A 23,313-nucleotide genomic window follows, 5' to 3' on the forward strand; every position below is an offset into this window, starting at 1 on the left:
TATTTATTACTTTTTGCATTTGTAAAACGTGTTATATTTGTTTGTAAAGAGCAATGTATTAGAAAACAGCTGTGTATTTATTTGAAGTTTACATATATATTTACAACCATCAGGTTTTGTGTTTGTAAAACACACCGTGTGTGATAGAGAGTCGAGTTTTGTATGTGTAAAACGCGTTGTGTTTGTTTGCAAGTAGTATCATATTTACAGAATACGTTTTCTTTATTTGCGTAGTTTTGGCACTAATTTAGCTCCATAAACTCAGAGGAACTGACCTCGGGATTAATGACCAGTTCCCTCGCGAAATTCAGGACAGGCGGAGGAAACTTTTCTCCGTCAGAAAAGAACTTATAAAGGACGGAAAAAAGCTGTAATATCTGTTGATAAGCTGTATGTTGATGGGCAGTTGTTCCGCGATGAAAACATAACTCCGTGGCTTTTCTAGAATATACGAGCTATAATGGGCTAGTACTCTCTCTCTCTCTCTTTGTGTTTATAAACGCGCATGACTCCCTCTCTCTCTCTCTCTCTCTCTGTTTATAAACGCGCATGCCCCTCTCTCTCTTTCTCTATCTATCTCTCTCGCGCGCGTGTCCATCGTATGTAACGTACCATGTTTATTATTATATTCATCTCAGTTTCTCCTCCACCACAAAATGTATGAGCTTCTAAACCATCTCACATTTACCTCTCTTACTCGCTCCCGCGTCTCCTCTGGGCACGCGATCTATGTCATGCGCGCTCTCATATTTAATCTCTACTATAGATCATTCCTTGCGATCCCCTCTCTCTCTTGCTATCTCTCTCTCTCTCTCTCTCTCTCTCTCTCTAATACACCCACACCCACAAGTACAACCATCCATACAAACACAAAATCCAAACTAAAAAACATAGGACATAATTAGGAATTATTCAATGCACCAAACGTCTCCCTTTCTTAGCATGTATATCTCACCAAGCCACATTTTTCCTTTCAATGTTCCTGTTTTTATTTCCCTTCTTTTTTTTCTCTCTCTCCTCTATCTGCCTTCAACTCTATTTAACCGTTCCTGTATTTTTTCTCATTATCAACCTCTCTCTTGCTACTATCATATACCCCAGATCTCACAGATGTATCTCTGCCCATATACACAGCACAACACACTACACGAACAAACCATACCATTGATAAACACTAAAAATCAAGGCTTCATAACATGTCTTCACTCAAGTTTGTAACCTGGAACATTCGTGGTATAGGCACACAGAGTAAACAGACAAAGGTATTACACCATCTCACTACACTGAAAGCAGATATCTGTCTACTACAAGAAACTCATCTATCTGAAACAAATCATCACAAACTAAAATCACTACACTATAATCATGTATTCTCAGCCTACTATAATTCTAAACAAAGAGGCGTATCCATTCTTATACATAAAAAAATCCCCTACACACATAACACCACACTATCAGACCCAGAAGGAAGATATATTATAATAGACATTAACATCAGTAACACCCCCTTAACAATTGCAAGCATATACGGACCAAATACTGATGACCCATCTTTTTTCCATAAGCTCTTCAACCAGATATCCAACATCTCTGATTCCACAATCATAATTGGAGGTGACTTCAATACAGTAATCAACCCAGACTTAGATAGACTTACCAGTACACACAACACACGTCAATGGCAATCCTCAGACACCATTAAACAATACATGGCAGACCTAGGGCTCAGTGATGGTTGGCGCCTCAAAAACCCAGCATCCAAAGAATTCTCTTTTCACTCACCAGTTCACCACTCTCACTCCCGCATTGACTTCTTCCTAACCAGCAATTCTATCGTATCTAACATCTCAGATATAACATATCACCCTATAATAATCAGCGACCATGCCCCGATATCACTTACATGGAATATAAACCCAACATATAAAACCTTCAGATGGCGACTCAATACATCTTTACTAACGGATACAGAATTTGATAGTTATATCAGAAAAGAGTGGGCATCCTTCCTGAAAATAAATGACTCTCCAGAAACCCCCCCGACTCTACTATGGGAAACTGGGAAAGCTGTATTACGAGGCAAAATCATCTCATACTCCGCTTACAAGAAAAAGAAAGATACAAAAAACGAGACCAACCTACAACGGAAAATTAAGGAACTATCTAATGAAATAATAAAAAACCCAACAGAAAAAAATAAGAAGGAGCTGAGTGAATGTAAATCACAATATAATGAACTCATAAACAAGAAGACTCAGTTTCTAATACAACAACTCAGGTATGAACATTTTGAACACAATAACAAGTCTGGAAAATTCTTAGCTAACCAAGTAAAACACAATAAAGAAAAAACAAAAATCCCAGCAATCAAAGACGAGGTCGGAAAAATTAGACAAACACCAGAAGAAATAAATCAAATATTTAGAAACTTCTATAAATCTCTATACTCATCAGACCATGAAACAGACCTTGCAGATATCCACAATTTTCTCAATAACATAAAGCTACCAAAATTAACTGAAGAACAAAAAAGCATATTAGAAAAACCGTTAACATCAAAAGAACTCCATAATGCACTCTGTCAAATGTCTAATAATAAAGCACCTGGACCAGATGGCTTTCCCACTGAATTCTATAAACACTTCTGGACAATACTCTCTCCAATATTCAGTAGATTGATCACGGAAATAAAACACAAAAAGAGATTATCAACAGAAATGAATACGGCAACAATTTCACTTCATCTCAAAGCTAATAAAGACCCCACCTTACCCTCCAGTTACCGCCCACTATCACTCATCAACACAGACACAAAGATCATAAGTAAGGCCCTAGCCACCAGATTGGAAAAAGTTATCCCATCACTTATACATCCTGATCAGACCGGCTTCATTAAAGGAAGACACTCCACTACCAACATGCGCAGACTACTTAATCTGATACACCACACAACACTACATCAGCTAGAGACAGCAATAGTTACATTAGACGCAGAGAAAGCCTTTGATAAAGTCAATTGGAAATTCCTCTTCACTACTTTACATAAATTAGGTTTCGGAGAATCATTTATCGACTGGATTAAAACACTTTACACTTCACCCAAGGCCACAGTCAATACTAATGGACTAATATCACAGAATTTCACTTTGCACAGAGGTACCAGGCAAGGATGCCCCCTCTCCCCCCTCCTATTCTCAATTTTCATAGAACCACTAGCAGCAGCTTTACGACAAAGCCCAAATATCAGAGGGATCCGGACCAACACCACAGAACACAAAATCAGCCTGTATGCAGACGATATTCTATTGTTCCTACAAAACCCACTCTCTTCAATTCCTCAAACTATACAAATAATTGAAAAATTCACCAAAATTTCAGATTACTCCATTAACTGGACCAAATCCACCATTCTACCATTTAATATGAACCTATCAGATACAGTAACTCAGTCTCTACCTATCCCTATGTGCACGCAACACATCACATACCTAGGCATCAAAGTTTCCACCAAGCTATCCGAGCTCCACACACTTAACTTCAGTCCACTACTCACAACTGTAAATAATGACCTCCAACGCTGGATGAACCTCCCACTATCCCTTTCTGGCAGAATATCCACTATCAAAATGACAGTTTTACCAAAAATAAACTACCTCTTCTCAATGATCCCCATCCAACCCCCACCTACCTGGTTCAGAACTTTAGACTCAATCATCTCCAAATTTTACTGGAAAAACAAATCACCTAGAATTAAGTTAACAACATTACAAAAACATAGAACTCAGGGAGGACTTGAAGCACCTAATTTTCAACAATACTTCTCTGCAAATCAATTACAGTATATAATTAAATGGATAAAACCAAATCATACAGATGAAACATGGAAAGAGATAGAACAAGCAATGAGTAATGAAATACAAATCTCAGACTTACCATTTATCAGCACAACACAAACGCCACCCCTGTTTCAAAAACCCAATGATAGCATCAACTCTTACAGCTTGGTGGAAGCTGCACAAGAGCACTAACACCCCACTCACACCCACCAAATACTCACCCATATGGCACAACCCTGACTTCCCTGCCACTAACAAAACATCAAAATTACACAAATGGAAAGAAAAAGGTATTACACACTTAGATCACATCCTTATGAACAATAACCTGGCAACAATGGCACACCTAAAACAGAAATACGGCATTGAGAGCAATCAATTTCTAGAATACCTACAACTTAGATCAGTACTAAACTCAAGAATTAAGAATAAAGTAACGCTAGAATTATCTCCACCATTCTCAGAATTTCTCAATATATCCCCATCAAACAAAACCCTATCTAAAATTTACAGGTTTTTATCTCAGTTAGATCAAACAATCTCTGTACCAACAACGAAATGGGAAGAAGATCTCCTAATTACTCTCACTGCTGATTTCTGGACTAACATTCTTAAAAACACATTTAGCATGACTAACAATACTAACCTCCACCTTATACAATATAAAATTATCCACAGAGTTCACTACACTAGATAAAAACTACATAAAATGGGATTAGTAGACTCTGAAATCTGTACACACTGTTCATTAAACACCGCAGACAATTACATGCACTCTCTATGGTACTGTCCACCTGTCAAACACTTCTGGCAATTGATTGTAAACCACCTAACGCCACTATTGAAACAGCCCACCCCCCCATCCCCATCACTCTGTCTGCTAGGAGACACTTCAAACACAAATCTAAACCAGGAGGAAACCAGGGCACTTTTGGTGGCGCTAACCATCGCCAAAAAAAACATCCTAACAAACTGGAAATCAAGAGGAAACATCACAATCAATCACTGGGAAAACTCACTCAAAGAACATATAGAAATGGAACAAATATCAGCATCTACTAAAAACAGAACTCAAGAACACATGAACACATGGACAGGACTAAACAACCTTTTACATCAGTGACTTCATCAGCTCTCACACACAGATCACTCATACACCACTAACACACACAGATCACTCATACACCACTAACACAGCCATTTTGAACAATAACCATCCCGTAAATCTAAAACCTATAGCCGAATGTTCCTGTACCCTCTCACACACACAATCACACACACAGGGCAGATACTATCTCTCTACTATCTCTCTCTCTCTCTCTCTAACTATTTTCTCTTCTCTCTATCTAATCCCACATAACATCAAACAAGGGAAAAAAATATATATATGTATGTGTATATATCTTCATTATCTATTTCTCTATTCTTTCTTTTCTGTAAATATTTAGATTTTTTTTTCTTCTCTCTCTTTCCCTCTCCTGTTTCTCTTATGGTTTACAAATTGTTTTGTTTGCTTCAATAATAATTATTATTATTATTATTATTATTATTATTATTATTATTACTACATTTTTTTTTCTCTTCCTCATCCTCCCCCCCTTTTTTTTCCCCACTACTCCCCACTTTTTTCTTAATTTAGTTTTTATTTTTGATTCCATTTTTTTTCTTTTTTTCTTGTCTTCTTGTCACAATGCTCACACTACCTAAAACTTTGTATAAACTTTTAATAAACAATAAAGTAAAATTGGTCCTCCGAAGAGGGGGGGTGGTGGCGGGCAAAAAAAAAAAAAAAAAAAAAAAAATTATAAAGAAGTTAATGTTAATGTCTGAGAGAAGATGGAAAATCAATCAGAGCCATTGCACAAATATTGTTCATAGCTAGAACAACAGTTTGGAATGTCCTGAAGAAAAAAAGTCTAGTACTAAATAACAGGTGATGAACAGGTAGACCAATGAAAACTACAGCATTTAATGAGAGAAAGATTGTGAGTGCTGTAAAGAAAAATCCTGAACAAACTGTTAGTGACATCAGCAACAACCTCCAGAGGGCAGGAGTGAAGGTATCACAATCTACTGTTCACTGAAGACTTCATGAACACAAGTACGGAGGCTTCATCAGAAGATGAAAACCACTATTAACAAGAAGAATAGAAAAGCCAGACTGGGATTTACAAAGAAAGTACAGAGCAAAAGCAATGGGCTGAATATGGACTGATTAGACAAAGATTAACCTTTAACAATGAAATGGAAGGGCTAAAGTAATAATCCGCTCTTGAACTCAAACATACCAGCTCATCTGTAAAACACAGTGGCGGTAGTGTCATGGCTTAAGCTTGCATGGCTTAATCTGGGACGGGCTCATTAATCGTTGTTTTATGTAAAGTGAACAGAAGTCTACCATTGTTTCTATTCAACCAATCTAATTGGGAGATCTTTCATCATGCATCACAATAATGACACAAAACTGAGCAGAAGTTTCGTGTTATTAGTGGGTCACAGACATGCTGCAGTTACTGCAAGCGAAATTTTTGCAACTAAACATTAAGTCTTATTCACTTTCATTTATTTATTTTATTTATTTATTTGCTCACAAGAAAAATGGGTGGGTTCAGCCAGGAGGTGCTATCTTCTGAACTGTGTAGCAGATGCAGATGTAAATACCTGAAAATAAAAAATAAATGTTGATTTATTTGTCTCATATACAGCTTTTAATGTCAAACCAAAATGTTCTCAGTCTACAGCATGAAGGTGATGGGGATGATGATGATGGGGACTGAATATGATGCACATTGTATTGCTATTGGGTTACCCATCCAAAACCACTGAATTCAGGTTTCAATCCCCTTTTAATGGCCACAGGTTTATAAAACCAAGAACCTAGGCATGCAAACTAGTCCAGTTATGAAATTTCCTCTACTAAATATTCCACAGTCAACTGTCAGTGATATTATAACACAGTGGAAGAGACTGGGAATGACAGCAGCTCACTCTGTTAGGGTAAAAGAGTCCATTACTATAGACCTCCAAACTTCAGGGTTGAAGGATTGAAGCTGTTATAGCTTTAAAGGTTGAGCCGACATCATATTAAACCCTATGGATTAAGAATGGAATGTCACTCAGTTCATATTTATTTATTTATAGAACTTTATTTATTAAATTTTCCATCTTTTACAACATAGATCATATATACATATGGTTAACAACATGCAAGGGAAAATAGATTTTTAATTAGAAAAAGAAAACAAAAACAAAACATCCTTAAAGAGAAAAAAAAAAAAAACCCATCCAAACTCCCCTCCCTCCCTCTTATAGTTCCATCAAAAAGTTAAAAAATTATACATCCTATGCATCTTGTACATCTTGCTGGCTTTCCAAAAAGTCTATAAATTGTTCCCATATTTTGTAGAAACTCCGTAGCTTCCCCTTTTTAGCATAAGTCAATTTTTCCAAGGCCAGAGTGTTGGAAAGGCTCTTGAACCACACATTGACAGAAGGTGCCTCCATAGCTTTCCACGAGGTAGCAATACAGTATTTAGCTTGTAATGAGCACATATATACCATTTTTTTTTCTGCATTAGACAGTCTTAAGTCTGATGGGACAAGTCCAAGAATGAACAACTTAGGACAAAGGGGCAATCTGGTGGAGCTAATGTCAGAGACTCGGTCAATTACCTTTTCCCAAAATTCCCTAATTTTAGGGCAGGTCCACAAACAGTGATATAATGTACCCTCCTCTAAACCACACTTATTGCAAAGGTCAGGGTTATTATTATTGAAGCGGTGCAAAAGGGATGGGGTCATATATGTACGCATGATCCATTTATACTGTATAAGTTTAAATCTGGTATTGATAGTTTGAGTCTGTGCTGTGTGACACAGCATTTTCCAATCATCCTCAGAAATTTCTGTGCCCATATCACTGGACCATTTCATTCTCTTGTCAGTTGAAGATTCATTGGAGTTTTCCAGAATTAAGCTATAAGAAACAGAAACTTGACCACGACTGTGCATATGATTTAGTATAACCTCTTCAAGACTGGATAATGGTGGTTTGTTTAGCTGATGTTTATATTTTTTCATAATATAACTCCTAATTTGTAAATACTTAAAGAAATGAGTCCTGGGTATATTGTAAGCACCCTGTATTTCCTCAAAGCTATACAACACATTATTTTCACTGTACATGTCTCTAATTTTGCTGATACCTTTCGTTGCCCATAATTTAAACCCTGGATCTTTTTCCCCTACTGGAAATCGGTGGTTTCCCCAAATTGGGGTAAACCCTGATAAATCTGAGTCAATGCCTAAATGTGTCTGCACTTTGTGCCAGACTTTAATGGAGTTTTTAACAAAAGGGTTGTGTGTCTTTTTACACAGGTTTTTAAATGAATCCGAGAATAAATATAATTTTAATGGCAAGGGGGAAGTAGTACAACTTTCTATCTCAACCCATGAATTTTTAGGTTCATTAGAGAACCAGTGCATAATTGCCTTGATCTGAGCTGCCCAATAGTACCATAGAAAATTTGGCACTTGTAAGCCCCCTCTATCATATGGCAGATAAAGTAGGGACATCCTAATCCTTGGGCGCCTGTTATTCCAAATAAAATTAGTTATTAGTTCCTTCAATTTGGAAAATAAAGTGGGTGGGGGACTAAGTGGGATGGATTGAAAAAGATACAAGAATTTTGGGAGAATATTCATTTTAACTATGTTAACTCGGCCAATTAAAGATATGGGGAGATCTGACCATCTCTTCAGCATGTTACTGGTAGCAGATAGAATTAAATTATAATTTCCTGGGACGATATCATGTATTTTGGGAGTAACCTGTATACCCAGGTACTTAAAACCCCTGGATGCGTTATGAAATTCATGCCCCACTGTTGGGTTTATTCTTTCTTTGTCATTTAGGAACATAATATTAGACTTGGTTTTGTTGACTTTATAACCGGATATCTTCCCAAAGGTGGCTATTACGTTGAAAAAGGCAGGAAGAGATTGTGTCAAATTTTTTAAAAAGAGTATGATGTCATCTGCGAAAAGGCTTATTCTGTGTTCACAGCTTCCTATTGTTACTCCCCGTATCAAAGGGTGTGATCTAATTGTTAGGGCCAATGGTTCTATGGACATTACAAACAAAAGGGGTGACAACGGACATCCCTGTCGTGTTCCTCTGGTAAGTATAAATGGCTTGGACGTTATAGAGTTTGTCAATACTGCTGCAGTGGGTCTATTGTATAATAATTTCACCCATTTGATAATATTCTGTCCCAAGCCAAATCTAGGAAGTATATCAAATAGATATGGCCATTCCAGCCTATCAAAGGCCTTCTCACAGTCCAGGGAGAGTAGGGCCGCATCAGGACATCCCTCTTCTATATTAATAATATTCAAGACTCTCCTAAGATTGTGAAAAGCTTGTCTACCTACTACAAATCCATTTTGATCTTCGTGAATCAGACTAGGTAGAAGTTTCTCCAATCTCCGTGCAATGACTTTAGCAACTATTTTCATATCCGAGTTTAGGAGGGATATGGGTCGGTAGGATTCACACTTAGTAGGTGGCTTGCCCGGTTTCAATATTGTCGAGATAAGAGCTGTAGAGAAAGAGGGTGGTAAAGAATCTATTCTGAAGGCTTCTTCAAGCATATTGAATAAGTGGGGTATCAGCATATCTTTAAAGATCTTATATAGTTCAATTGGCAGCCCGTCTGGGCCAGCGGCTTTCCCACTTTGCATAAACATAAGGGCACTATGAAGTTCCTCTAACTCAAATGGTCTCTCCAGAATTTCCATGTCTTCTTGGGAAAGAATTGGGAAGTTTAGGGCATCAAGAAAACCATTTAAAGATGTTGTATCCGCTGAGAAATCAGATTTGTAAAGTGTTTCATAAAATTTCTGAAATGTTTCATTAATTTCTTTGGGGTCTGAGGTCATTGTTCCATTTGATTGTTCTATCTCATGTATTGATCTCTCATTCTGTAGAGTTTTAATACGCCAGGCAAGTAACTTGCCTGCCTTTTCCCCCTGGTCATAGAATTGTTGTTTTAATTTATTTAGATTATTTAGGGCCTTATTTACTGATATTTCATTATACTGGGCTCTAAGTGTGGTTAATCTTTGCTCTACAGTAGGTGTCTTATTATTTGCAATTTTCTCTTCTAGTGTTTTAATTTCTTTTTCGATTTCTAACAGCTTCTTTTTAGATTCTTTAGATTTAAATTTGGTATAGCTTATTATTTGTCCTCTGATGTATGCCTTAAAGGCATCCCATCTGGTTAGCGATGATGTTTCATTTTTATTAAGCTCGAAAAACAAATCTATATTTACCTTAAGGAACTGTACAAATTCCGGATCTTGGAGCCATTTGTTATCAAATCTACATATGGGAGGACCACTGTATTCTTTATAAACCTTATAATCTAAAGATACTGCAGCATGATCAGATATTATTATACCATTATAGTAACATCTCTGGATTTTAAATAGTGCGGAGTTAGAAATGAGAAAATAATCTAGTCTGGAATAGGTATTATATGTAGTAGAATGGCACGAGAACTCTCTCTTATCTGGATTATGTTTCCTAAATACGTCACACAGCCCCAACTCTGCGATGAAGTGATGAATTACCTTTCTTGTATGGCTATGAGAGGAGTCCTGACCGCCCTCTTGGTCTATATTAGGTCTCAGAACACAGTTGAAATCACCCCCCATTATAACTTCCCCCCGTAAGGTTGAAATCGTTAGAAAAATATTCTTGTAAAAATCAGGATCATCCTTATTAGGCCCATATACATTAACTAGATTAAGATCATTTCCAAATAGACTACACTGTAAAATAATATATCTGCCCCCCGGGTCCATAATAGTTGAGATTACCTGAATTGGAATAGATCTGTGAATTAAGATAGCTACTCCTCTAGCATGAGAGGAAAAGTTAGCCGCAAACACTTGCCCCTGCCATCTTCTACGTATTCTGATGATTTCAGTGGAGACCAAGTGTGTTTCCTGTAGAAATACAATTCTAGAGCCCAAGTGCTTTAGTCTAGTCATTACCTGTTTTATTTTCACCAAACTACCCAAGCCTCTTATGTTCCATGACGTTAGTTTGCATATCTGGTTATCTGCCATTAGGGGGTGCTACGAGGAACATTAATAAAGAGCAAGAACTGTATTGTATAATTGGGTAATATGAGGGGAGACTGAGAAGAGGGAAACACGAAAAGAGAGAAAAGAGAGAAAAAAAAAATAAAAAAAATTGACAATACCGTTGAAATACTAAAAACCCACACAAAAAAAAACCTCACCAAAAACATTTTGCTAGAACATGCAAAATGTTGAACCGGTGACATCCACCTACCGACTGCCTACTTTACAGTCTAAGCTAAGTAAATCCGCCTTCCACTAGCCCCTAAATAGGAGCAAAAGTAAATCAAAAGTTAAATTGACCACCTTTGGACTCTGTATACTCAAATAAATTAATAATACCCCCCTTTATAATGGAGCAAATAACAATTTTAAATTAGAATACAGCCTATACCATATGTAAGGTTAATCTTTAAACATTTCCAGAAACAAATAGGTTACGTAATGCAATCCTACCATTTTAATTAGCGGCACCCTTTAGCATAAGAGACAGGAGAATAACATTATGCTCAACTAGATTAGCCCTTTTTCTTTACCTTTTGACTTATAAACCCCTCTCAAATCAAATTTGCCACTTATGGCAAATTAGTCTTTTCTATTGCTTCTCTCTTGCCGGCTTACAACTACACCTACAGCAATAAATCACCCTGACTCTAAATTAGATTCGTCATTAATGCGGTGAAGGAACTTATCCACTTCCCCGGGCGTCTGGAAGACAACATCTTTGCCCGCATATGTCACCCGGAGCTTAGCAGGATACTGAAGACCATACTTTATTCCCATGGAGAATAGTTTCTGTTTCACTGCATAGTAGGCGTTCCGTTGGCGCTGCACGTCGGCTGAAAAGTCTGAGAAAAACTTCACCTGCCGGTTGTTGTACATAATCGCCTTCTTCTTTCGTGCCACGTCCATCACACGAACTTTATCTTTAAAGTTCAGGAATTTCGCGATCAGTGGTCTAGGGCGTTCAGTGGTTGGTCTCCGTCTCTGCTCACCTGAAGAGCCAGCTGGTGGAGCAACCGCGATGCGGTGAGCGCGCTCGATCCGCAACGGGTGGGGAAAGTTCTCTGGACCCAGGACTTCGGTGAGCCAGCTCTCCAGAAAGGATTCAGCGTCAGCGCCCTCCGCCTTTTCCTCCAGCCCAATGATTCGAAGATTAGAACGGCGTGAGCGATTCTCAAGGTCGACATTCTTTTCAGTAAGTTGCTTTACTTTAGCTTCCAGCTCAGACACCGTTGCTGTTAGCTGTGCTGTTACGTCCTCCGTGTCTCCTATGCGTTGTTCAGCTGTGGTCATTCTGCTTTTAATAACATCCAAATCCGCTCTGATATGTGCTATGCCTTCAATAACTTCCCTGTGACGCGCCAAGCTTTCAGTCTTAAGACCAGTAATGGCCTCTAGCACCACATCTTGGTTTTGGTTATCCCTTCGGCCATAGTCTGTTACGTCCATCCTCTCGCTATCCTCCGCTGAAGAAGCTGCTAGTTCGGGGCTAGCATCGAGTTTGCCACTGGGCGAGGTTTTTGTAGGCTTGTTAGATGGATTGTCCGGTTTAGTTTTGCCCTTTCTTGTGCCTAACATAGTTGATCTTGCTTTTAGGTGCCTGTGTAAGCAATTTGTTGTCGTTATACGGCTTTTTAGGGGAGTAAAATAATTCTTGGTGAAGAGCCCAAAAAGCAGCGTCTCTCTAGCTCGCCGCCATTACCGGAGGTCCTGTTCTTTCGTCACTCAGTTCATATGAGTGCATGCAGACAAGCAAACTTTTGGCAACAGAGTGAATATATGCATGTATAAAATAATGCTGGTAAGTGGCCACGAACACATTAAAACGTGATAAACCTGAGGCGACATAAAATACTTGTTGCCTGCCAGTGTGAATGAATGAATGTCTGCTTTATGATGTATTATGATGCTCTGAGAAGTTCCACTGAAAGTTGCGACTGGAGACAACCATGTCCCTACACCATTTAAGGTATAAAGGCAAATTAATGTCAAAATACATTTAAGAGAAAAGGCTGCATTATCAGTCAATCAGACATCCACTTTTTTATATATATAATTTATTTCTAATTGTACCCCATTCTTTCCCACATATGAAAGGCCAATTACCCAGTCCCCATACATACAAACTCCCTGTGTCACTAGTACCCAACTACCCAACACTAGGAAGATGTAGACTAGCACATGTGAAGTCACATGCATCTGAAGTCAGACTCCGCCTTGTTTCCGCTGATTATGCAGAATCACTGTGCAGCGCCACAACACAGAGATATGCGGCAATGTGCCTCTGTCTGAATGGCCAGATCAGAAATTATGTGATTTTACATCAAATACTTCTGATGGACAATTTTTGAAACTAAAACTACGTCTCTGGTGTTAAGAGAGGTGAGGTAGTTTGTCATGTAGTCCAGACCTCAGATCTGCGCAGTGCATGCCGCCTCATGATCACATCTGGCCTGTGTCCCAGCTGAGGCCTGAAGTCCAGACGATAGGTGCTGGTCGCTGTATTACACTCCCGTGTGAACTGAAACACAAACACAAAAAACTAGCTTATATACTCAAGAAATTAATGTATTATATTATCATCGTATCTCCATTTTACACTTTGTAGTTGGATAATTATAAACTGTTCAATAATAACAAATTACCCTGTTCTTCAATGCTCAAAACCCCACAGTAGAATCCCCCACAAAACAGGTATTATTAGTGTTTGTGTGGTGGGTCGTTATTCTCAGCACTGCAGTGATTAGCACTGATTAGCATGGTGGTGGTGTATGAGGAGTTAGTGTATGTTGTGCTGATGGTACGAGTGGATCAGTAAAGTCAGACACAAAAGCTCTGAATCTGTTGCTGCACAGTTTGTGTTGGTCATCCTCTAGTCCTTCACAGGTCCTCAAAGGACACCACCCACAGGACTCGGCCCACAGGACACTGTTGGCCAGAGACGGTTCTTTAATTAGGCAAACCTAGGCATTTGCCTAGAGCCTCGACCAAATCTGTCCTCCATAGGGGCCCCCAAATCTGACCATCCCAGCTACAGTAAATACACCAAAACCAATGTTAATTTGTTACTTATGTAAAGTAAAGAAAAAACAACAGAAATATCAGTAGAATACCAAATTAATGTCTAAATACTAATTGCCCAAACACACATACCCCCCCTCCATTGCTTGCATTAGTCCATAATACTAGTCCATAATATGATGATGTAGCAATGTGCCACACGACGTGACTTCAAACCAAAACAGAACTCTATGCGACTACGCGACTACTGACCACTGACCTCCTTTTTTTACATCTCCTGGACCGATCAGTGTTTTTGGGGCCGATTCCGATTGCCGGTTGTCTTTCACCCCGATCGCCGATGCCGATATTGGGCGGGGCCAATCCCCTAATTACATCCACTCCAAAGCAAACACTGGTATTTTACGCTGCTAGTAAATAAACATGTGTTATTGACCAAAATAAACGATTTTTAGAAGAGAAATAAGTTGTGTAAATATTTATAAGACAATACCTGACAAAATCTGTTTTAATGACGTTAATAAACATCACTGTGACAACGCTAGTCGCAGTTTCACCACAGCAAAGGACTAGGACGTGAATCACTTATCTAACCAGCCTTTACTGATTTCTGCCCCCAATAACCCTTTCAATAACCTCCAATAGCCTTTAATAGTCTTCAGCAGCCTTCAACAGTCTAACCTTGCAGCCGTGGCTGTGTCCACTAAACTCCGTAGTTATAAACATCATGAGGTTAGCAGCGCGCTAACTGACCTGTTTATAATGTAATCCGAGCAGTGACTCCGTGACGGCTGCTCTAAACTGCTGCTGTTATCTGCTTGGGCTGAAAGATGAAGTGTAGAGAGCTGTATTATCTGTGTGGGGTTAAAACCTTTATTTCCTACACAGATGAACTTTGCGTTTTCACACCTGTAGTTCGTTTCTCTGTTCCGAATCAGTTAATGAGTTTGTTTACTTGGAGCATTTTCTCGCTCTGTTCGGTCTGGTTTCACATAGGCATAAATGTAAAAGCACCAAAATGCGCATCAATAAACCACGCGAGCAACCTGTGTCCTCTGATTGGTCAGAGCTGTCTGACACGGGAGTACGTTAAATATAAATATACGAAAAAAGTAAATACAGCGAGAAGATTTTGTGTTCCAGCGCAAATATCTGTGCTTTAACACTGAACGCTGAAACGCTGCACCTTCAAACACAGTGTTTCTACGTGCAGCGCAGATTTATACATAATAAACAGTCACGCGGCTGTGAGCAGTGAATGCAGCGCAGACGGCGCGTGCATGGACACAGTGTTTGTTCACAGCTGTGCTAATTAGTGTTCTCTGGCTAATATATCAGTTTAAACTGTGCTTGCTTTATCAGCAGTTTAGCTCAAATATATGTCTTATATTTAATAGCTGGATCCGATCGAGACCGGATCACGTTCTCACCACAAGCGAACCGCTCCAGAGTTAGTTTGGTACTGCACCAGAGTGCGATTACCGTTTTTACACCTGCTCAATCGAACCGCACTAAAGTTACAAACGGACCAGAGTTTGTTTTAACCATACCAAGTAGTGCTGGTGTGAAAACGCCGAACTGTAAAAAACGCTCCAGACTGGCTCAGCTGATCCCTGTAGCCCATGGCTGGGCTGTAGCTCTGACTGAGTAAAGGCAGTGGGGCTTGTGCTGCTGCAGCACCGACTAGTGGTTGGATGAGGAACTGCAGCTTCCTGTAAGCGAGCAGTTTCACCGGTTTCACCAGTTTCATCCACACACAGCTCTGAAAAAATGCTTAACCCTAAACTCCTGAATCAGTTCGACTAAAATCAGAAGAATATCTGCCGATCGCCGATATCATATTTTGCCTCAAAATCGGCCGATACCGATACACTGCCGATTAGGGGTGAAACGATTACTCAAGTAAATCGATTCACAAAATTGATCGATTAATTTTCTGTGCCTCGAGTAATCGTTTATTTAATTTAAAAACTGAGAGCTTTATACCCTATATTTGATATTCACAAAAAATTTCCTAATTTGAAAGTAATGCAATTAAATGTATTTTTTACTTGTGGTATTTATTTATTTATTGTGTTTTATTTATTTGTATTTGCAATTTGGAAATGTATGTTGTGAATTTAAAAATATAACTTATCTAAACAAGGAAACCAATTGGTCATTCATTATTAAGTGAAATGCCTTTTTAATTGCTCTTTAACCAAAAAAATGTTTTATCAGATTACTCGATTAATCGAATCGATTTTTCAGTAGAGTACCCGATTACAAAAATAATCGATAGCTGCAGCCCTACTGCCGATCGATCGTTCCATCTCTAGTTATTTGGTTTATGTGTGTGTTTTAAGAATGAGGGCCCCTTGATTATATTTTGCCTAGGGCCCCAAAATGGCTAGATCCGCCCCTGCTGTTGGCCAGGCATTTCTAGTGAAAGGGACTTCTTTTTTACATTGTGACAGATAAAAGGTAAGTTATAACACACAAACAGAAAAAGAGAATTGTGAAAAATTAACATCACTCTGAAAAAAAAGAACATTCTATTTCTCACTCTCATGCTATCTCTTATTTTATTTCTCTCACACTCTCTATCTCTCTCTCTCATTCTCTCTGCTGAAGGAACAGGCAGTAGTACCAGTCAAATGTTACTCTGCTAATCAGGCTGAACTGGGTGGTTGTAATGACTTTTGCACAGATCTGAGCTCAGCCTTAAGAAATCTCCCACTATTTGGACTCTAGCCATGTAAAACTCTCATACCCTGGAGATGGAAATAACAGTAAATTTGCAGCAGCAGCTACACCTCAGTAGAGAATGCTGAGCCAGTGTAAATAAGCATACAAATTGACATACAAACTGAAACACTGTAAAATGTCTTGTTCCAGAATAAAAGTACAATAAAAACACACAGAGACTGTTAAATATATTCATAAGATCTTTAAAAAGAATATAGAAAATAGGAATGTACTGACCTGTCTTTTCAGTTCTAAAACCGATATGATACACAAACTTTTTTTCTGTCGATAACCAATACTGAACAGATGCCATTGTTAAAATTATAAACATACAAATTTACCATACCTGAGACTTAAGGCATCAGACTTGGCTTAAAGGGTCTGTTCACTCCAGGCATTAACATGCATTTTGTGTCCAAATAGAGTATCTGGATCTACACTGCCTGGCCAAAAAAAGAGTTATCACCTGGATTTAAGTAAGTAAATGTAGTGGGGTTGATGCTGCAGTTGGTCTGCAGGTCTAGATTCAGCAACAGTATGTGCTGAAAGAATGAGGTCAGCTGACTACCTGAATATACTGAATATAGACCAGGTTATTCCATCAATGGATTTTTTCTTCCCTGATGATACGGCCATATTCCAAGATGACAGTGTCAGGATTCATGGGGCTGGAATTGTGGATTGTTCACCACAGAGTCCAGACCTTAACCCCTCACTTGTTACAATGTATCCCCACCGTGACCAGATAAAATTCAATTTTACTTTTCAGAGTAAAAACATACCAACAGCTACATGATATTCAATAGATTTCCTGTAAATAATTGTCTTGATCTGGGTGCATGTGAATAAATTATAGTACCAGCGAGGGTTCTACATGGTGGAATAATAAATAGATCTTGAGTTCCTGTAATGGCTCTGTAATGGCTATTTAATGTTACAGGTAGGTATATTTAACTAGTTAGGAGATATACAATAAATGTTGCTGAATTTCTCAAATAGCTAGCTAGCTGTAACTGTCGGTTTTAGACGATCAAATGGCTCATTTGTCTGAGCTAGCTCGCTGGGAGTCAGCTCCAAGCCCAATAGCTGGCGTCACTAAAGCCGCTAGTCTGATGTACCAGGTCTGGTTGACAACTCAGACTTATTATTTGTAGTGGGTTATAATTTAAAAAAAAGCTTACTCATTGGCTTCACGGCTGAATTTTACAACAGCTTGGAAAATTAATTATTTCTGCAACCTTTTTATTAAGTAATGTCAGCTTTAAACATTTTAGTAAAAAAATGTTTTGGGTTTGTGGGTTATACCTTAAAATTATTTTGCCCTAAGTAAAACAAACAATGCTGCTCCCAGCATGCTCAACAGCCACCCTCTTTCTTTTGTTGTGGTTATTTGGGGGTTTTATGTTATTTGTAATGGATGTAATGTTTATTTGTTCGTTGTTGAAGCATTATTCACTGTTTAATTTTCATCCTAGCCAGCCTAAGATTATCATTTATCATAACTTCCCCAGTAGTCGCCGGGTACAAATAAAGTTATTTTGATTTTGAATAGGTCATGTGAAAAACATACTTAATACAAATTATTTATACATTTATTTGTAACTAAAAAACAATATTTAAATGTTCTCTGTAATACCAATATATCATTAAGCAGGAATTATGTTTACTGCTGTTTACATGAGTACTAGGTAAAGCAGCAGTGATGCAATAGAATAAATCCTGCACCAGATTAATTTTCCAAGCTGTTGTAAAATTCAGCCGTGAAGCCAATGAGTTAGCGTGTGTAAATAAAGCAGCTCATTCCTGAGGCTGTGTTCTAACTGACGACTGACCACTGATTAATCAATATATAGGCATGTAATATCATGTAGGAAAGTGGGTTAAAGGGCTCACTAGATAATTAAACAATCAAGTTTTTAAGGTAAGTAATGTGATCCAGTGCTAGCTAACAACATCCTTCTACAACATTGGGAGTAGGGGGCAGTACCCATTTTTACTTATTTTAAGCTTGTTGTCATTTACATATTGTATACCTCTTCCCAGATACTATGCTACCTCAGGTTGCCAAATTCAATAGGCTGAATCTACATAAAGTTTAGAGGCAGAGAACTCTCGCGACGCATGAACGACCACCATGTCGGACAGGCTCGGCAATAAGAACCCCACATCAGCCCGGTTCTGCACCGCCTAAGAGACACCACCTCCAAACACAGATACCCAGGACGGACTGCACACTTAAAATAGGAACATACTGATCGAATCCCTGCTGACAAGAGCTTCCAGTGCTTTAACTAAGCATATTTCCTTAATATCTAATAATAAATCTTGATCATTTTATCATTTACTACTGAAAAAAAAAATACATATTGGATCTTTGTCTTTGAGTTGGGAAGTTGGGGATGGGGTGGATTGGTGATCATGCAACATCCTGACATGAATGCATTTGTCACTAAATTCAATCAAATCCTCACAGCAATGCTCCAAAATCTAGTAGAAAGTGTAAACCAAGTGTAAATCTAGTAGAAAGTGTTAACTACAATAACTACAAGTGTTATTCAGTCCAGTACCCAGAGAGGTTGGCCAATTGCCCTGTTAAAACAAGCTGGTTTTGGTGAATTAAAGCTGCATTTAACTGTAGGTGCATGTGAGTGAATTCATTTAAAGTGTTACCTATGGGTAAATAAATGTAAAAACCTTTGTTGTGTTATAACATTGCTGTTAAAACGTTTATTTTCTGGTCTATTTTCATACATAAGGCAATGGATTATAAGGCGCATTAAGTGACTCTAGAAAGAAACAGGGGTGTCGCCATGTTTTCCTTCTTATTCAGCAGATCTCAGGTGGCGAAACCTGTAAAACTAAGCTATACTCGCCTCTGAATTCTGCTCCAACAGTGTTAGCTGGGGTTAGCAGCAGTCTACACTGTGATACACTCACCTCTGAATGGCGAAAGAGTTAACAATTAGTGCGGTTAGCAGTTAATGCTAATGCTGCTCCACCATTGCTAGTCGAGGTTAGCAGCAGGCTACAGGTAGTGGTACTTACCTCTGAACAGTAAAAGAGCTAGCGCTTAGTGTGGTTAGCAGCCAAAGCTAATTCAGCAGTGCTAGCCGGGTTACGCAGCAGGCTACAGGCCAATAATACTCACTTCTGAATGGTGAAAGAGGTAGTGCTTACTGCACTTAATACTAATACTGCCAAAGAAATAAACAACCAGACTGGTAGAATGCATAAGCAAGGCACACCGGATTAGTCACACTCACTGTAAGAGCCAAATAAGAGTTATTTTATTTAAAGAATAATTTAGTTAAAAATGTTAAAATATGTTGAAAGTTGTTTACTAGGCATTTATAATTATTGTATTTTATAAAATGCATAATTCAGTAACGTTTCTGCTATTTTATTGGCTTCCGTCAGTACACGTCATTTCCACTGCATGTAGTTAGTAGCCAGATTGCTGTTAGAGACGGTGGAAGCAACACAGTTTTTTGACCGAGCTATATGAGTCCAGTCTAATGTTTGTCTTTGTTTTTTATGAGTAAACTTTAAAAAAAAAAGATTCAGACTCTCTCAGGTTTTTCAAATACTGGTTGGTAGACTGACAGCAAAAAGTGGTACAAAAGGAGTAACAAGAAACGGAGTGCCACTACATTAGTCAAAAAACTCGCTAAAACGGAGCCTTGTGCTGGATTGCCTGGCTAACGCGACTTAGATGGCAAGTGGTGAGCAGCTCGCCAAACGAAGTTAAAAAGGAAACGGGTACTTCTCTGAAACATTCTCCAAGAAAAGGTAACAAAAAGCCAACTTTATCTTTGAGCTTTGTGGAGAAAAGACGCGCTTTATATGCATGAAGAGAACCTGGAGTCCGGACGAAAGTGAAAGTAAAAAGCTAACCGCGTGGCCGAGGCAGCGCGCTGAATCTCTCTGCTGTGATAACGCACGTGCATAGCAAAATTGGATTCGGTCAACGCGGAGGTTTGCGAATTTACAGATGTTTGCGCTCGGTTCAGTAAGACAGGCAACTTTGAAGTAAGTGCTTTAAACTTTGTGCATACAATGAGAGAATTACCTCCACGGTTAGTAAGATGGCTGATGAAGATGAAAATGGATTTGGCGAGGATAGAGTAGAGCAGAGAAGGCTAACTGAGAAGGGTTTAGAGGAGAGATTGCAAAGGCTCATAGCACTAAGAAGGCGAACTTTTGGAACTCTAACAAGCCAAATGAAGGAGATAGAGGCAATGATGTGTGAAGCCCAAAATGTAACAAATGTGAAATATATGATGGAAAGTGATTTTGCACAGTCTCTAAACAAGTTCAAAAGTCTCAACAGTGAAGTTGGCAATCTGTTGTCTGAAGATGATAAAATCCTTGACCAGGATAATTGGTTTGAACCAAAAATGGCAGTAATCAAGGACTTTATGAAAACAACCAAAAGATGGGTGGCAGGTGAGCATGGAGCCACAAAGAAAGAACCCGTGCAGCTAGAAGGACATAAGGTGATAGAAGATCAAAAAGAGGCTGTGCTACCAAGTGATAGTGTTTCACAGATAGGGGTCCGGAAAGCAAGGGATCACCCAAGTGGATCTCATGTAAGTGGCACGTCACGTGTATCATCCACACTTGTTAGACGGCAAGCAGAACACGCAGCTCTAATGGAACGTGCAGCAGCATTTAAGAAAAAATATGACGCAGCTAGGATTCAGCAGCAGCTTGAGTGTGAAGCAGCTAGAATTAAAGCTAAAAAGGAAGAGTTAGAGCTGGAGACTGCATTAGCCGAAAGCCAAGCAAAGCTACAAGTGCTTAAACAGTATGAGAAGTCTGAAGACGGTTCGAGTAGTTATGCGTCAGTGCAGAAATCACTAAGTGAAAGAGTGAAGAAGGAAAGAGTTGGCATGATGCTACCACAGCAAGCTAATGTGAATCTCCATGTACCAGTACAAGCTCAGCACTCACAAAGACCACAACAACTTCAGCAAAATTCCAACCAAGGTCCTAGAGCTCAGACTGAAAGAGGTGATGACATTTTAACAGTCATGCAAAGGCAGAATGTAAATACTGAGCTACTTGTAAAGCAACAGCAGCTTTCTCAGCTACCAACAAAGGACATATCTGTGTTCAAAGGTGATGCGCTCCAATACAAATCCTTTATAAGGTCATTCGAGCATGCTATTGAGCAGAGGACAGACAATGATCAAGATAAATTGTACTTTTTGGAGCAGTACACAGAAAGTGAGCCTCAAGAACTAGTTCGCAGCTGCGCTCACATGGAACCTGGCAAAGGCTATTCTGAGGCAAAGAGGCTACTTCACAAACATTATGGGGATGAGCTTCGTATTGCTAGCGCATACATTGATAAAGCACTCAAATGGTCGCAAGTGAAGTCAGACGATGGAAGAGCATTAAATGCTTACGCTATGTTTTTGATTGGATGTCGTAATTCCATGGAGGACATAGAATTTTTGGAGGAGATGGATAATCCAACCAATTTACGAATAGTGATATCCAAACTGCCGTACAAAATGAGGGAACGTTGGCGCGCAGAAGCTTTCGAGCTTAAAGAGCAAAGAGGTTGAAGAGCTAGGTTTGCTGATTTGGTGAAATTCATAGACCGCCAAGCAAAGATGACTATGGATCCCCTTTTTGGTAACATTACTGACAGCCGCCCAACCACAGCTGGAAAGATGGACCAAAGGTTAAAGCCACAGCCAACAAGGAAAGAGGTTCGTGGAAGCAGTTTTGCAACCAATGTTGCTGCTGAAAGCAAAGTACCCCAAGAAACAATGGTCAAGCCTGCTAACATGAGTAAAACTGTGAATGCCTTTGACAAACCATGTCTGTACTGCCAGCAGTTTCACACTCTTGCTTCATGCAGCAAGATTAAAGAACAACCATATAAAGAACGAGTGGAATTTCTGAAGCCAAAGGGATTATGTTTTAGATGCCTGATTCTTTGTCATCTCAGCAAATTCTGCAAAAGAAAATTAGAATGTAAAGAATGTGCATTAAAGCACCCTGACATCCTGCACAAAGTAAAAGATGAATGTTCTGTCTTGCCAAAAAAAGAAAGATGGTGCTCAAGGTAAAGAAGTGTCCTGTACTGAAGTTCCCATTCCTGTGGCCTTACGGGGGCCAGAGATGCTGAATGTGTGCTGTCAATAGTACCAATAAAAATCAAGTCAAAGAATAGTGACAAGCATATAGAAACATATGCTTTTCTGGACCCGGGAAGTACAGCAACATTTTACACGGAAGACCTGCAAAGGAAATTGAACGTGAAAGGAAAACCCACAAGGATATTTCTTAGCACCATGGGCCAAGATAAACCAGGAGAGCAAAAGCCAATGAATGTCAGACCTGGAAGTGTGTGGGCTGGAAGACACCATGTATATTGAGTTACCCAAGGTGTTCACTCATAGCAGCATACCTGTTCATGCAGGGAACATACCCAAACAGTCAGATATCCAGAAGTGGCATTACCTTCGTGAGGTGAGCTTGCCAGAGATAGAAGCTGATATAGGACTGCTTATTGGAGTGAACTGTTTAAGAGCAATGGAGCCCTGGCGCATCATCAATGGGC

General features: G+C 39.0%; 1 protein-coding gene across 1 annotated transcript in view; it reads right to left on the minus strand.

Moving 5' to 3' along the window:
• cfap107 (cilia and flagella associated protein 107) overlaps positions 1-23,313 on the minus strand; it is a 67,053-nt gene that overhangs the window by 12,161 nt on the left and 31,579 nt on the right. Inside the window, exon 2 of the mRNA XM_007230593.3 lies at positions 13,399-13,509. Within this exon, the coding sequence (XP_007230655.2) occupies positions 13,399-13,509 (111 nt within the window). The remainder of the gene's footprint in view (positions 1-13,398; positions 13,510-23,313) is intronic.

This window comes from Astyanax mexicanus, chromosome 24 (assembly GCF_023375975.1).
Source record: "Astyanax mexicanus isolate ESR-SI-001 chromosome 24, AstMex3_surface, whole genome shotgun sequence".
NCBI classification, from domain to species: domain Eukaryota; kingdom Metazoa; phylum Chordata; class Actinopteri; order Characiformes; family Acestrorhamphidae; genus Astyanax; species Astyanax mexicanus.